The 17,730-nt window shown below is 41.3% G+C and overlaps 1 protein-coding gene across 1 annotated transcript; it reads right to left on the bottom strand.

Annotated features, from left to right (window-relative positions):
- Positions 1-3,038: 3,038 nt before the first annotated feature.
- On the bottom strand, positions 3,039-15,978 carry LOC148685449 (phospholipase A2 inhibitor and Ly6/PLAUR domain-containing protein-like). Its single transcript, XM_088671300.1, has 4 exons — positions 15,855-15,978; positions 14,127-14,276; positions 7,275-7,418; positions 3,039-3,480 (listed from the first exon to the last, which is right to left on the bottom strand). Exons 1-4 carry the CDS (start codon positions 15,946-15,948, stop codon positions 3,308-3,310), a joined length of 561 nt encoding a protein of 186 aa, XP_088527426.1. The 5' UTR covers positions 15,949-15,978; the 3' UTR covers positions 3,039-3,307.
- Positions 15,979-17,730: the final 1,752 nt, after the last annotated feature.

Below are 17,730 nucleotides of genomic sequence, written 5' to 3'. Positions count from 1 at the left end.
ATGCACACTGACAACCTGGCCCCGAGATTAATGTGGAAGATCAGGTGTGCCTGTCAAAATGTGATTTGTCATAGAAGGGCAGGTGCAGGATACTGGACCCACAGAGAGTGGGCCCATTTGAAGTTGTGGAAACCCTGTGACTTTCTGTCTCCAATTGCCTGTATCTATGAAGATTCACCCCATTTTGCACAGATCAGTCTTGTCACCCGTCGTGCCTGCACACCCATACTAGGCACCTAGACATGGTGGAAGGAGAGGAAGAGTACAAAGTAGAACAAATTCTAGACCCCAGGATGCAAAGAAAATAGTTGCAATACCTGATTGCATGGAAGGGGTATTGATCAGAAGAAAGATATGGGGATTATGCAGAACATCTCCATGCACCAGATCTGCAAAGGGCATTCCATACATGCCACCCCAACTGACCCAAACCACCGGGGTGAGCGATGGAGGGCTCTGGAGAGGGGAGTGATGTCAGGGACAGGGCAGAGGAGGAATGGTGGAGACTGCCTCCCCAACCTGACCCTTCCAGAGAAGAAGACAGTTCAGAATTACAACAGAGGAAGATGAGGGGAGACGTTGGGACATAATGGAAAAGGAGGAGGAGGCAGAGCTGGCTGACACGTTATCACTAAAAAGCATTTCAGACCCACCATCTCCATGAACCCTGTGAGCAAAGAGCTCAACGACAGATGGCCCTAAGAGACAATCATAGAAGGGGTGGTTCTGTTGACGAATGATGAAGTGGGAGAGAAGGAAAGTGGAGATTTACTCAGGACTATGCCATTATTCCAAGAGGCTGCATTGCCAAGTTTCTCCCTGTAAACATTGAATAAAAAGCAGATGGGAAGGATTTTTTTTATGTTATCTGTTCCTGGCAACCTGCCTTGATTGTTGGTTCCTTTGCCACCTGACAGGTGTTAAAATATACTAGTATAGACTAAATCAGATTTGTTTGTTTTTTCTGTGTATATATTTTCTCAAATGTTCCCAAATTCCTAATTGACATTCTTCTACCATCCTTTATTCCTATTTGGTAACAGGGTTCTTAGTACACTGCTGTTTTACTTGTCTTAAATAAATATGTAATTCTCTACTTTTTGTGCTTATTTGGATACCATCTTGATCCAAACCAGTGCATCAGATCTCTTTGAGTATCCTGTGTGATATATTTTGCTGGAGACATCGGGCAACAGAGAGTGGTGATTGAGGTCCTGCTTTCTGGAATCACTCAGATGTCCTTTGTAACCACAGGTGTTCCCAGGACCTGAAGGGAAGAATTGTTAGCAAGAGTGTTGACATTCTAATATTCTGGGAGTTTGGCCTTGTGTTTACGAGAAATCAGAAGCCAAAAAGAGAACAAGCTCTTGAATCTATGGGTCCATTTCATAAACTACGGGAATGGAAGGATTGTCGATGACATCTCCTGTTGTAACCTATTTTCAGTGATCTCACTTCTGAACAGCTTTCATCTGCATTTTAAACACACACACATATTCCTCCCTTCCCAATCTTTCTCTTTCCCCTTTTCTTTCTTTCCCCATTCCTTCCTTCCTTCCTTCCTTCCTTCCTTCCTTCCTTCCTTCCTTCCTTCCTTCCTTCCTTCCTTCCTTTTATACACCCTAATATCAGCATCATTACCATCATTATTGCTATTAATTTTATTTAAATATACCTCTTTTTAATCATTTCCTTTGTATCGGTGTGTCTTTGGAAGGGATGGAGAAAGGTAAAATGTTTGTAATCACATCTAACAAAATGTGGCATTTCCCCTCCTGTTTATTTTCAATGTTTCATTATTTAGGGAATCCACTAAAGGAGGGTGGGGCGATGAGGCATTGCTATGATATGTATCTAAAACACATGATGATGTGAAAGCATTGGTCTGAGCTTTAAAAATAAAATAAAATAAAATGCTTAATGCGCTGCAAGTGGTGGTAAATCTCCACTTGGTGCCAGTAACCAGGTGGAGAGGTGGAGAAGTGGGCATCTCCCAGGGTGAGAGGAAGGGTGAGAAAAGGAAAGCTCTAATGTGAAAATGGAGAGGTCCTGTCATTGGGAGTGTGCTTGTGACTTGCCAATGTTATGACTTGTTTGCAAAGTATTTTGAGGTTGAATCTCAAGGGGTGTCCAGAGCACTGTCTAGCCCTGTTGTTTTGGATCAGTATCAGTTGGTAAGAATCAAGGACATTGCCCTTTGCCCCTCTTGTCTGCGGAAAACTCGCAGGGAGGGGACAGCTGACTGGGTCAGGGAGGTGATTAATGCCTCCTTGCAAGAAGGGGTGGTCCCTGCCTACTTGAAGGAGGCGGTAGTGTGTTATCATCATACATAGGTTACGTGGATGCCCCTCCCCAGGTTATTTCATTGTGGCCCTCAGAGGTGGGCCTTCTCGGATGGGACATGGGGTGGAATGTCATATGACATCATCAATAAAACTATAGGGCAGTGGGGCATAGGAAATTGATATAAGGAGGTAGTATCCTTATACTACTGATGTCTTGGCCTGTAGATCAGTGTCAGGACTCAGGAGAGATGAGCTGGTTGGGTCCAGGAATGATACACCATGGACTGGAAAACTGAACCTGAATCCTGATACTGATACTGAATCTCCACCATGATTGCCCAAGAGTCCTGTTATTTTTGGCCTTCCTGTCTGCTATATATGCTTCTCCATTCTGAAGTATTCATCTGAAAGAAGACTTGTTTCATTTTAATCAACCGGTAATGAAAGAAAAACTAAAACAGGACGATTATAAGAGGAATAGCTTGTAGAGATCAGTGCTATCTTTCTAGATTTACAGGTTCCAGAGCTCACCATGGACTTTTTCCTTGTTCTCTTAAAATGGCAATGGCGCCCACCTGAGAGGTGCCAGAGCTGAGCTCCAGTCAATTCTGGCTGGAAAAAATGCCCTAAGTTAAATTATTTAGAGGAGAAATCTCTTATCTAACAAAATGTCTGAAAGGTATTTTATCTTTTGTAATCTCTTCAGCTAAACCAATAAATAATAATTCCATTTGTATCAGAAAGAAAGAGATCCGAGATCCGACATTTTATTTTCCATTGTAATGATCATAATGAAAACTTAACTGTTTATTAATGAGACACTATGAGGTTCTCTGCAGGTAGAATCCAGAATCCCCACATTACAACCCCTTTTTCTCTGCCCCTTGCTTCCCTTTATTCCTCCGAAAGCAAAAAAAGAAAGAAAGAGAGATCCTGAGTCCTGGATTTCACCACTAGGCCTCCAATCCCCCTCATTGCCATAGATTTTGGAATACACAAGGAGGAGATCTGCACTGTCCCATTCACCCTTCATGTACAGGCTGGTGTGAGATTTGTGAAGCATTATAACAGCTTTCTTTATAAACTAAAATACTAACACTCCCACTTCCAATGAAAACTCTTCCACTTTTCCGGATGGCACAAATATTTGTTGTTGCACAACCTTTGAAAGTGAATCTCTGGTTGGTATAAGGACCTGGAAAAAAGGAAAGAAATGTTGACATTAGTCCTTTGCCCAGGAACTGGGAGATTGTGTCTGTGATGGTGAATGAGAATTTTAATGTTAGTTTTAAAATGTGTATATTTAAGTAATCTGAAAAATATCATAATTTCATCAGAACATGAATATACAAAATTTTCAACATTAGAAGTTCAGGTAAAAAGATAACTCAGATGTAATTTAAAATTACCATCATACCCGAAGTACTCTCAAGACATGAAGATTATTAATAAACAGGTTATATTTATAAAATATAAGGAAATATAACTGGAAGATTTGAAACAGGCCTAATTACCCTGTTTCTCCTAAAATAAGACATACCCATAAAATAAGCTATAGCTGGATTTCTAAGCATTTGCGCAATATAAGCCATACCCTGAAAATAAGACATAGTGATAGGTGCAGTTCTGGAGGGCCCCAAGGAAGAGGTGAGGCTGGGCGCGTATTAAAAAAATAAGACACCCCCTGAAAATTAGCCACTGAGGGGGTTTTTTAAGGAAAAATAAATATAAGACGGTGTCTTATTTTCAGAGAAACACAGTAACTACGGGGCGCAGGTGGCGCTGTGGGTTAAACCACAGAGCCTAGGGTTTGCCGATCAGAAGGTCAGCCGTTTGAATCCCGCGACGGGGTGAGCTCCTGTTGTTCGTTCCCTGCTCCTGCCAACCCAGCAGTTCAAAAGCACAAAGTGCAAGTAGATAAATAGGTACCGCTCTGGTGGGAAGGTAAACAGCATTTCCATTTATTTTTTTAAATATATTTATTAAAGATTTTCTCAAACAACAGAGAATACAAAACAAAAAAGAAAATAAAATACAAAACAACACAAATAAGAAGAAAAAGAAAAATAATATCCTAGCAATCAAATCTTATCTTAACTTCCTTTTAGGACGTCCCCGCCTCTCTCCATATTGGGTCCATTATCACAGCTAAATTAACAGTATTCAATATATTCAATATATTCCATCAAATCTATTTATGATATTTTCTAAACCTTTTATATAATATCCCATATCTCGATTCTACTTTTATCTCCTTTTATCCAATAATTCCAATCTATCATTTCTATTTTCCTTTAAATCTATAACTTCCCCTCACCTTTATTTTCTGCTGACAATGAATCTGAAGAGTGAGAGATTTATAGGGGCTGGGTAACTTGAAAGGACTAGGATAGTTATAAAAATTTCTGGGCATGTTCTGGAGCCTCATTAAAGAGCTTCATGAATATCAAAATACACCCAGGGCAGGGATATTAACATGAACATGTACATGCCAAGGAGTAAGTAAGGTTACCAGATGCCCCCCGTTTCCCAGGGACAATCCCCAGATTTACAAATCTGCCCCTGACAAAATCCTATCATTCCTACTGAAGTTGAAAATTGTCCGCAGATTCATTGAAAAAAAAATCTGGTAACCTTAGGAGTAAGGTATGAACTGGGCTTCAAAAGGAACCAATAAGAATTAGAGGAGGGACAAAGAGGGTGTCGGAATGCACTCCGGGGGGGCGGCAGACCCCCAGTACTTCTGAGTGTATCTGGGAAGGCAGGACTCTGGAATGGCATTCCCCTTCACTCCAGAGTGCCTCTCTGCAACACTCCTCCTTGGAAAAGTGCACACAGTTCTTCTGGCATTTCGTAGCAAGAAGAAAAATACATCCGTAGGTCTAAACTATGTTTCATTTACAATATGTCAGGGTTGAGACAGAGGATGAGGAAGAGTGGTGGCTACCCCCCCCCAACGAGCCCCCACAGAGGCAAGCCCCCACAGAGGAATCTGAGGAATGCACACCTGGGGAAGACTGGTGGCAGCACTCAGAAGAAGAGCAATCTGACAGGGAGGAGGGAAGATCAGAATTGCAGCAACAAGTCGATCCAGAACCAGGCCCCAGTCAGGCAGATTATCAGATGACCCCTTCCCCCCTCACTTCTCTGCAAAGGAACGCAGAGCTGAAAAACGCCGGCTGCAATTAGAAACAGTTGCAGCTCATAAAAAGCGGGGGAGGGAACCTGCTACTTAAGAGAGAGGCAGGCTGGCCACTCCTCAGCGTCTGCAACGTCGTACTGAAGTGCCTAGTTGCCTCACTCATCTTGTCTTTGGTTCCTGTGATCTTGATCTGGCTTCCCTGACCCCGGCTTTTGGACTCCTGGCTTCCCTGACCTCGGCTTTTGGACCTCTGGCTTCCCTGACCTCGGCTTTTGGACTTCTGGCTTCCCTGACCCCGGCTTTTGGACTTCTGGCTTTCCTGACCTCGGCTTTTGGACTTCTGGCTTCCCTGACTTCGGCTTTTGGACTTCTGGCTTCCCTGACCCCGGCTTTTGGACTTCTGGTTTGAACTGACCTTGGCTACTCTTGACTCCCATGTAACTGCCTGACTTCAGCTGACTCTGACCAGTCTGTTGACCTTGGCTTGTCCAACCCTGTCTGCTGCTCTTCAGTGTGCCTACTTACTGGCACCCTAACACAATATATACAGAGGATCCATAAGTACATCTGTGCTCTCCAGTTCAGGCAGAACAAGATCTAACAACACACACTGCAGAGGTGAAAGTACAATCCAATAACACGCTCAGATGGAAGAGATAATAATAATAATAATAATAATAATAATAATAATAATAATAATAATAATAATAATAATAATAATTTACTATTTATACCCCGCCCATCTGGCTGGGTTTCCCCAGCCACTCTGGGCAGCTTCCAACAGAAAAATAAAACACAGTAATCTATTAAACGTTAAAAGCCTCCCTGAACAGGGCTGCCTTCAGGTGTCTTCTAAAAGTCTGGTCATTGTTTTCCTCTTTGACATCTGTTGGGAGGGCGTTCCACAGGGCAGGTGCCACCACCGAGAACGCCCTCTGCCTAGTTCCCTGCAACTTGGCTTCTCGCAACGAGGGAACCACCCGAAGGCCCTCGGTGCTGGACCTTAGTGTCCGGGCAGAATGATGGAGGTGGAGACGCTCCTTCAGGTATACTGGACCGAGGCCATTTAGGGCTTTAAAGGTCAGCACCAACACTTTGAGTTGTGCTCGGAAACGTACTGGGAGCCAATGCAGATCTTTCAAGACCAGTGTTATGTGGTCCCGTTGGCCGCTCCCAGTCACCAGTCAAGCTGCCACATTCTGGATTAGTTGTAGTTTCCCAGTCACCTTCAAAGGTAGCCCCACATAGAGTGCATTGCAGTAGTCCAAGTGGGAGATAATGAGAGCATGCACCACTCTGGCTAGACAGTCTGCAGGCAGGTAGGGTCTCAGCCTGCGTACCAGATGGAGCTGATAGACAGCTGCCCTGGACACAGAATTGACCAGTTCCTCTATGGACAGCTGTGAGTCCAAAATGACTCCCAGACTGCGCACTTGGTCTTTCAGGGGCACAGTTACCCCATTCAGAACCAGGGAATCCTCCACACCTGCCCGCCTCCTGTCCCCCAGGAACAGTATTTCTGTCTTGGTGGAGAGATCCAATTGCAACTGGGGTGAAGCAATTAATGCACTTTTTACTTTTTTCAGAAGGGTATTTTATATACACATCTCGCTCTGAATCCTCATTCTGGACAAGCAAGTGGCATTATTAAAGTTAAACTACACAACCCAGGAAGGCAAAACACAAAGAAAGGGTGCAGAGTGGGGTCAGTGAGAGATATGATCCCTCTCTCTTTTCCAGCAACATTTAAGGGAAAGGGAGAGGGAGGGAGGGAGGGAGAGCAGGAGGAAGTCTGTGTGACCCAGCCAATGGCTAGGCCTTTTTTCCTGCCTGAGTAGCAATGTTACCTTTAAGAGCTCCTTTAAAATCAATACACTGGGTCTCATTCTCAAGGCAGTTAATGGTCTTCTCACTTTTACACATTTTCTTTCCTTTGGAGAAGCAGGATGGGCACTGCAGACCATTTTCAGCCAGCATGTTGCGATCAGGTACTGCCAAGATCAAAAGTATAGTGAGCTTGTTAATTGTCGGTTTTTGTATCCGTGTGTTATATTACAGTGGTACCTCAAGCTGCAGACATGATCCATTCCGGGGTGCCATTCGCAGCCCAAAAAGTCCGCAACTAGAGTGGTGCTTCTGTGCATATGTGGAGCGCAAAAGAGCGCTTCTGCACATGTGCAAAGCGCACAGAATATTTCTGTGCACGTGCGACATACACACGACGCTTCTGCACGTGTGTGCACGGCGAAACCCGGAAGTATACACTTTCTTGCAAATCAGTTTCATTTGTTAAGACACTAAGAAGAAAGAGGGAAAACGAGGTGGGAGGGTGGATGGGGGTAGGATTAGGTGACAATGTTTCTGTTTTGCTTAATACATGTAGGGCTTGATGTCAGCTTTGTTTGTGTAGGTCCTCCTTTATTTGTTTGTGGGGTGGGGCAGTTGGGGGGGAGGATTCAAGGCTCCAGCACGCTCTCACTGACTGAAGTCACTGGCCACCTCCTGAAGCAACAAAGTTTCCAAAAAATGGTAACCAAAAGAAGCTTTCTCAAAGAAATGGAATTAGAGTTTAATTTGGCTGAGATTGGAGGAGAAAGGGCAGAGTACTGAACAGGAAGTCATACTCCCACTTTGTGGGTAGGAGCTGCGACAATTGTTTTGTGAGTGGGAGAAGAGGTTTTTCTTTTAACTCTTTGCTGCCTTTGAGCGAAACAGTAGTGTTGGAGACTGGAGAGATTGCTCTTCTCAACAGATAGAAATTATGTTAACAGTTGAATCCTTATTGGATGGAGACCTACTGATTGGAATCTATTTAGAGCTGCATATTGGAACATATTTTGAAATAAACTAACTTGATATAAAGTTGATAAAGTACTGGATCTTTCAGAACAACCACCAAAACTTTGCAGGGTTTTTGCTCAACCAACTGAGGGGGAAGACCCCTAAGAAGGTAGAGTACCTGGACTGCTGGAGTGGAACAAAATATATGCATTGAGTTCTTGAAAGACCAGGATAAATAACTGGACATATAAAACTTCTGAAAGGTGGAGTTAAAGTATACCAGAGTGCATTTGGATATTTGTGGGCTTCTAAGAAGATTTGTCTTTGTCAAATCTTCTTAGAAGCCCAGCTGAACTATTCCAGCTGAACTATTTAAAATTTTAAAAGATGATGCTGTTAAGGTGCTACACCCAATATGCCAGCAAGTTTGGAAAACTCAGCAATGGCCAGAGGATTGGAGAAGATCAATCTACATCCCAATTCCAAAGAAGGGCAGTGCCAAAGAATGCTCCAACTACCGCACAATTGTGCTCATTTCACACGCTAGCAAGGTTATGCTTAAAATTCTACAAGGCAGGCTTAGGCAGTATGTGGATCGAGAACTCCCAGAAGTGCAAGCTGGATTTCGAAAGGGCAGAGGAACCAGAGACCAAATAGCAAACATGCGCTGGATTATGGAGAAAGCTAGAGAGTTCCAGAAAAACGTCTACTTCTGCTTCATTGACTATGCAAAAGCCTTTGACTGTGTCGACCACAGCAAACTATGGCAAGTTCTTAAAGAAATGGGAGTGCCTGATCACCTCATCTGTCTCCTGAGAAATCTCTATGTGGGACAAGAAGCTACAGTTAGAACTGGATATGGAACAACTGATTGGTTCAAAATTGGGAAAGGAGTACGACAAGGTTGTATATTGTCTCCCTGCTTATTTAACTTATATGCAGAATTCATCATGCGAATGGCTGGACTAGATGAATCCCAAGCCGGAATTAAGATTGCCGGAAGAAATATCAACAACCTCAGATATGCAGATGACACAACCTTGATGGCAGAAAGCGAGGAGGAATTAAAGAACCTTTTAATGAGGGTGAAAGAGGAGAGCGCAAAATATGGTCTGAAGCTCAACATCAAAAAAACCAAGATCATGGCCACTGGTCCCATCACCTCCTGGCAAATAGAAGGGGAAGAAATTGAGGCAGTGAGAGATTTTACTTTCTTGGGCTCCTTGATCACTGCAGATGGTGACAGCAGTCACGAAATTAAAAGACGCCTGCTTCTTGGGAGAAAAGCAATGACAAACCCAGACAGCATCTTAAAAAGCAGAGACATCACCTTGCCGACAAAGGTCCGTATAGTTAAAGCTATGGTTTTCCCAGTAGTGATGTATGGAAGTGAGAGCTGGACCATAAAGAAGGCTGATCGCCGAAGAATTGATGCTTTTGAATTATGGTGCTGGAGGAGACTCTTGAGAGTCCCATGGACTGCAAGAAGATCAAACCTATCCATTCTTAAGGAAATCAGCCCTGAGTGCTCCCTGGAAGGACAGATCATGAAGCTGAGGCTCCAATACTTTGGCCACCTCATGAGAAGAGAAGAATCCTTGGAAAAGACCCTGATGTTGGGAAAGATGGAGGGCACTAGGAGAAGGGGACGACAGAGGACAAGATGGTTGGACAGTGTTCTCGAAGCTATGAACATGAGTTTGACCAAACTGCGGGAGGCAGTGCAAGACAGGAGTGCCTGGCGTGCTATGGTCCATGGGGTCACGAAGAGTCGGACACGACTAAACGACTAAACAACAAGAAGAAGATTTGGTGCTATTGATCAAGATTTAAATTTCAAGCTTTGGCATTTTGGCATTAATTAGAGCCTTAAAAGGATTAGAGTTTACAGCTTCTAACTATTGGACACTTGGATATTTGGACATTTGGACATTTGCATATTTGGACATTTGGAGTACTGAAATAAGAAGATTCAAACTGTAATGCCCACTGGAATCACCTTGTAAAAAAGATCGCTTTTATTACTCTATTTTATTTTCTATAAGTAATTACTCATGCCGTGTTTTCCTCTTCTTCTTCTTCTTCTTCTTCTTCTTTCTTCATATAATTAAGGATTATCTTAATTGTGTACAGTTTTCTATATAGCAGTACATAACTTGATATACACCATTTGCAAGTTTTTGTGGTGAAGGGGGAGGAGGTAGAACAGCAGCAGTGGAAATTTCCACCAGCTGTGTAAATACTAAACTGCGACCTTGGGAGTAAAAGTCTTGTTTTGAGAATGGTGGAAAAACCCAAACAAGCTGCGGGGGGGTGGGGGAGCAGACAGAAGAGGCTCTGCACAGGAAAAGACCACTGAAAAAACAGACCCTAAACCAGATTTGACAGAGTTTGTAGTGGAGCAATTTTCTCAACAAAGGAAGGATTTTGAATTAAAGATGTTGGAGCTATTCCAAAAAAATGAGCATTAAAATAAAAGATAGCACAGTTAAATTTGAGGTAACTTCTCAACAGGTGGCACAATTGAAACAAGAGCAAGATATGTGTAAGGAATCTCTGGGGGGGGGCTGGGGGTAGATTGGACTCGTTAGAAGATTCTGTCCTTATGATGCAATTGAAAACACGGTAAGAACGCACAATTTTCCAGAGCAAGAGCAAGACCAGAGATTAGAGAAGTACATATAGAAGCATATAGCAAGAATTTTAGCAGAATGGCTAGGAGAAAGATAAGAATGGGTAGATGAATCTATTCAGATTTGCCACAGGGTCAGAAATAAGAGGGATGGAGGGAGACGGCAGCCTGGAGATTGTCTGGTTACTTTTGTAACCAGAAGAATAAAAGAAACAATCCTCCAGAAGGGATTTGAAATGGGATTAAGGGTTGGGGACAACAGTGTTGAGATTTTTAGAGAAATTCCTTTCAAACTGAAAATTAGAAGACAGAAATACACATTTTTGACAGAGGCCTTTAAAAAAGCAGACATACGATATAGATGGGAGTTTCCAGAAGGAATCTCATTTATATATAAAGGCAAAAGATACATATTTACAACAGAAACACAGGCACATGAAATTTTTTGACAAACGAGGCAGAGACTTAGAAAGACAAAAAGCAGATAGGCATGGGAAGACCCCTCTGGAACAGCAAAAGCTGGCAATGTAACTGTTGGTACATGAAGAAGAAAAAAGTGCAGTAGGGGGCAGACCTATCTTAAGAAAAATAGACAATGGCAAACCTTAAGATATTGAGCTGGAATGTGAAGGGGTTGAATAGTAAAACAAAGAGAATTAGGGTGCAACACATAATTCTCAAACAAAATTTAGACATAATCTGTCTACAAGACACACACAGAGCTAAAAGACACCAAAGAATTCTGACAAATAAAAAATTAGGGATGGATTTTCTTACTGCTGACGATACCACAAAAAACTAGGTGTAGTCTTTTACATTAAACCTGCACTGGAGCCCAAACTGATTAAAAAAGATGAAAAGGGGAGAGTGGTAATAGTTCAAATTGAAATTCAGGGAGAGAATATATATTTGGTAGGAATTTGTGTCCCAAAAAATAATAAAGCAGAATTTTATATATCTATAAAACTAGAAGCAGATCTGTTGGAATTTGCAGATCAAAAAAATATTATAATGGGAGACTTGAATGGAGTGTCATCGTTGGAAGTGGATAGAACCATCAGAAAAAGGAGACAAAAGAAGGGAAATTTCCAACAACCTTCTTTGATATGGCTAAAACCTTGAACTTAAACATAAAGATTTTTTAGAACCAAAAACTCCATGGTGGCTCTCGCCGGTGGAAGCATTATCATTAAAACCTCTTAGTAAGAGAGGAAATTGGCTGACGCACAGAGAATTTTTAATAGAGGTCGAAAAAGGATTAAAGCTGAAAGAATATGAGGAACTAATAACAACATTGCAGAGTTGGTTACATCATAGACAATTGAACGAACAGTTTAAGGAAGACAATGAAAAAGGTTCCAGCTACACAGTATCAAACTTTCAAAAAGGGATAATTGAGAGTGATATGCAATTACTTTAAAAATGTATAATCTCCTGTTATATGAGGAAATGCTGGATGAAATGGTAAAGTCAGCACAAATAACGTGGGCTCAGGATTTAGGTTATAATATGAAACTGGAAGATTGGGAAAAGATCTGGAAAGTGAATTTAAAATTAACAGATTGTATCTGATTGAAAGAATTATATGAAAATGATGTATAGATGGTATATTATGCCAGAGAAAGTGGCGAAAATGTATAAAAAGGGATCTAAAACCTGTTGGAAATGTATAGAAAAAGATGGTACATTTTATCGTATGTAGTGAGAGTGCAAAAGGGTTAAAAATTATTGGGAAATGATATATAATGAATTGGGGGAAAATGCTTAAAAGGACTTTTGTTAAGAAACCAGAAGCATTCCTCCTAGGAATTTTAGATCAAGATTTTAAAAAAGAAAATTGGAAATTATTTATGTATGCAACAACAGCAGCACAAATTATACTGTATTAGAACAAGCTTAGAAGACATAAGAAATACCAACGAAAGAACAATGGCAAGGGAAACTTATGGAATATGCAGAACTGGCAAAATTAACAACAGCAATATTTATTACGGTCCATAGACCCATCAATTCGTTACAAAGCGATACCCAGCAAAATTAACAGATAAATTACATGAAAAGGATAACAAAGACTTTAAAAGAGAATGGGAACCATTTACAGCATATATGAAGAAGCAACATAAAGAATTGGACTCCCTGGCAGGGTTTGAATAAAGAAACACAATTGTATATAACAAAAAGTAATATGTATGGGGAAAATTTTGGGAAACAAAACAACATGCAGGGTGAGTAATATGGAAATAAAACAAAATGGGAATATGAGGGAAGTCCAGGGGAGGAGGGCGGAATATGGAAAATTGTTAGAGAAATATGGTTAGATAATGTATACATGGAAAAACTAATATTTTTTTTAAAGAAAGTTAACTGTTCATGACATTAGGTATACAATTATATTGCTTGAAATAGATCATTCACAGGCTAATCGTGCATCGGGAATGTTATAAAGGCATCTTGAAGTTTGTATTCCTGACCCAGATTTTTATTTTTATTTACTTATCCACTGGGTTAATTAACCTAGGCCAAATTCCTAAATTGTGTGTCTCTTAATTCTAGGAAATTAACCTGACTTATGTCAAAAGCAATCTACTTCTGAGGTAACCAGGATTAGGTTATATTAGAATATGAGGGATGTGACCGTTCTCAGGAAAAGACAAGCAGCCATGAGATGGACAGAACCTCTTGTTGTGGAAGCCTTCATCATAGGCTTCAGGTTGTATATATTTATACATAACTGATATACCATAAAGACTCCACAGTGTCTGCTGTGTATTATGGTCCCAAAGGAAACACAGAGTCTGGATTAAAGAATGCCTGGTACCCATGGAATCTCACACCACTTGGATATAGGGGCGATGTGTAACAATATCTTAACATACAGTAAAAATATGACTGGGCAGTGGCACTGTACAGGATCAGACCCTCCCACCTGTCGGAAGGAGGATATGATCCTGCATGGTGCTGCTTCGAGGGGCAGGAAGAAGGAGAGGCATGGTTGGAAAGGCAACCCATCCCTTCTCTGGAAGAGACGTAGCTGCCCAGTCGGTCCCTCTTTTTCAGAGTTTCCCCTCATGCCTGCCTCCCCATCCTGTCTGCCTCTCCACCCCTTGAGAGCCCCTTATAGTCCTTTGTTGCTGAACCCAACCTGTAGCCATCTGAGGCTGTCTCACCACATTTGAATGAGGTACAGGTCCTCTGAGTACTGCTGATTGACTAGGATCCAGGTCTTGGCCAAACCCAGTGCAAAGCCCTAACATGTTAATGATTCTAAAATGATGCAGAAACTTACGGCTGAGTGTTGCATTGTTACACAGTTCAGTGTTGCAGCATTGCATCTTCAACTCAAAGAATTTACCCTCCGCTGCAGTAAAGCTGTAATGGCCTGAGACACAATATCCGGATCGCGAACATTGATTCAAAAGTTCCTCTTGGAATTTCACTATGAAAAAGAATTTGAAAGAAATATCTAGATCTGGAGTTCTATGGCTCCTAAGGCACATTATTGTAATGTTCCAATTTTCTGTATTGTCTGAAGGAGGACCCTTTCAAACAGACAACATGAAAAGTATTATTAAATTCGGCAATCTAAAGTCATAGGCTTTATTAATTAGAATATATATACACCACCATATCATAGAAAAAAAAAATATCAAAATGTTTTCTAGCCATAATACATACTGTAAAGCATACAATAAAAACTGTGTTAAAAATAAAGAAACATATATCAATTAAACAGTTGAAAGATGTATTCTGAATGGCTTGCATGAGCCTGGTGGAATACAATTTTTTTCTGCAGGCATTTAAAGATGCTTGCCAAGGATGGGTTGAATAATAGTGAGACTAGAGAAGCCAATATAAGTCAAATAATACTGCCCTGGTCTTGGATAAGTTCCTCTTGGAAGTAATAAGAAAGAGAAACCTACGTGCTCTAGATCAGAGACATCTATTCAACCCAACTTGCATTGGGGCTTCAATAATTTCAATTGCAACTGTAGTTTGTAAAATACACTAAAAACTTTCAAAGCTTTATTATGATCATAGACCAGAGTAAAAGGCATTTAATTTGGAATGTATGCAGAACTCCATTTCAGGTCCAATCTGCAGCATGAAGGATCATGGCTTCTTCTATAATTCTGACAATACATCTGACATACATTGCATTCTCTCTGCTAGTCGATCATAACCATTTACAGAATGAGGAAATACTTCCCTGAAAACTCCTGTTGCCCAACACAAGATACTTGGTATTGCACTTCAACGGCACCAACCTCACAGTCCAGTTTCCCCTCTCCCTCCAAGTATGGAGCAATGATGTAGGACCAGATGGTCAAGGGAGCATCCCACCAAGAATTGATCCAAGGCATTTTGGCACCTGAGGCGAGCCAAAAAATGGCAACCACACACTCCGGGGGGAAAGGGGTGGGTGAATATGTACATCAGGCACAAGGAAGAACAATATATCCATTATGTTGGTTCATTCCTCATCATTTCATCAGAGAATTAGGAAATAATTCATGATAATTATTTCAAAATTACATATGGTATCATAAGGAGCCCTGGTTTGATAACCAAAACTAAGCTGGAGTTCATTGGTTTGGGTCAATGGAGATTTCTAGTTAATGCAAAACAGGTTCTCCAAGCCAAGCTGGAAAACTGATGCTTGTGATCAGGTGATTTTAGATTCCCCATTTTCAAATGTAAGCCATTCCTTACTTGTCAGGGCATCTTGATAACAAATGAGTGTAGTTAATAAAAAGGAATATTTATTGCCAAAACAAACAGACTCCATCGGAGCAACTTCTCTGGGGAGCTGGCTCATTCATGACATTATTGCAGGATTGGGAAGCTGTGATCCTCCAGATGTTGCTGGACTACATTTCCCATCATCCTTGACTGGTGGCCAGGTTAGATGAGGCGGATGGGAGATTTAATTCATCTACAGCTGAAGTGCCACAGCTTCCTTACCACTAATTTAGTAATTCCAACAACTAAAGACAAAAAGCCAGATATATCTTACTTATATTTGTACGGAGAACACTGGCAACACAGGAATGTTGTTCAAATTTACAAGTTGTTATTGAATAGACATGATCATATGTCAGTCCGGTCATGTTATAAGCAAATCTGCAGTTCAGAGGTAATGCTGGGGAGGAACAAAAGAATTACTTCATGGATTATTATTATCATTAACATTGTTTTTATTTGGTTTTGTGGTTTGCTTAATTTGACACAGAGGAGGTGAGAGTAAATTAAATTATAAATTTATGAAATCATAAATGACATGGGGTTCAAGTTAATAAGATCTTTTTAAAAAATAAAATGAATAAAAGCCATTGGCCAGAACACTGGTTTAATTATTTCCAAGAGGTTTGGAGGTAAACCCTCCCTTTCCCATGGCCCATTTTTCCTCCCATCCACTCTATCATTTCAATGCTTTCTTTCCTTCTATTGTTCAATTGCAATCTTAGATGTGAGCTTAGCTAAAGGCCCAATGGCCAGATGATGAACAGCAGGAAGGCAAATAGTGACAGTGTGCAGATTCTGTCTCCCTCACCTGCAGGACTGCTTTTCAATCTAAATTAGTCTCATCCCATCATTTAGGCATGAAAAAAGCAATGGGGAAACTGGGAACCCTCTGCAGGAATACTCTTACTTACTAGACCTCTTGGAGAGAAGATTTTGCATTTAAACCGGTTTTAAGCACAGTTAAATAAACAGGCTTAGATCCAAGTTAAGAGAGTAGAACTGTAAGGGTTCTACTAGCTATGCTGGGGCAACTCACCTATGAAAAACGTTGACAACGTTTGGGTTTTTTTCCCTACAGTTAAGAGGGGAGAAAGGGCAGACTTTCTGGAAGCACATACTGTGCTGCATGATATGGACAAAGTGGAAATTCAAACATTTTGATCCCTCTCTCGCAACGCTAGAGTTTAGACCATCCTATGAAGTCCTGATCCTATGCATACCATAGTCCTCTGGCTTTTGGTGTGAGAAGAGGATCCAGGACTAGGGATGAACTATTCTACACATTTCAGTTGCTCCTGGTTTCTAATTTGTTTGTTTGCTGCACTTGCCTCCAAGCAGCTCAAGGCTGTGTACATGGTTCTCCGCTCCCCATTTTATCCTCACAAGAACCCTGTAAGGTAGGTTAAGCTGAGGTATTGTGACTGGTCCAGGATCTCCCAATGAGAGAACCCTGGTCTCCTGGATCCTTGTTTGACGATCTAATGACTACAACACACTAGCTCTCTTAAATTCAGCTCTCCAGGTTCCTCTGTCCTCTAAATATAATTAAAAGTTCCCCTTCCTACTGGTTCCCACATACCTGGAAAAAGCAGGGCCAAGAGGAGGCATGTGCTCAGGAGTGCCTTCATCATTCTAAAAGAGAACTGATCCACGAAGAGACTTCCTGGGATTTATAGGCTACGTGTTTGAGCTGCAGGCAACACGTGGGGACAAATGTTCAATGAGTTCTGGGAAGAGGAGGTTTTTCTCTCTCTTTGGCATGAAGACATGGAGAAAATGATGAAATTCAAAGCTCACTGTTGAAATTGTCTGAATTATTTCCCCACAATATCATTAGTTGTAAATAGGCACTTTTCAAATTTCTTCCTCTGTACAATTAATTCAAATTCTGACTGCACCAAATAAAGGATCTGAGAGCAAAAAAGCCAAGGGCAAGCCCCGGAAGCAACTTACAAGAAACCCCCTCAATACAGTCTTCATGTAAAGATTCCTCTTATAAAGAAGAATATTGTGTGGATACTAGATCCATCCCAGCAAGGCTAGGAAGGATGGGATGAGATGTGGGTAAAATGTCGACTTCATATAGCAGCTCATGTGGATGCAATGGAGGCTTCAACCAGTAAAACCGATCCACACACAAAAAAGGA

Source organism: Zootoca vivipara, chromosome 6 (genome assembly GCF_965207765.1).
Source record: "Zootoca vivipara chromosome 6, rZooViv2.hap1.1, whole genome shotgun sequence".
NCBI classification, from domain to species: Eukaryota; Metazoa; Chordata; class Lepidosauria; order Squamata; family Lacertidae; genus Zootoca; species Zootoca vivipara.
The sequence above is the reverse complement of the archived record's forward strand: the minus strand, read 5'-3'. Positions and strand labels throughout refer to the sequence as shown.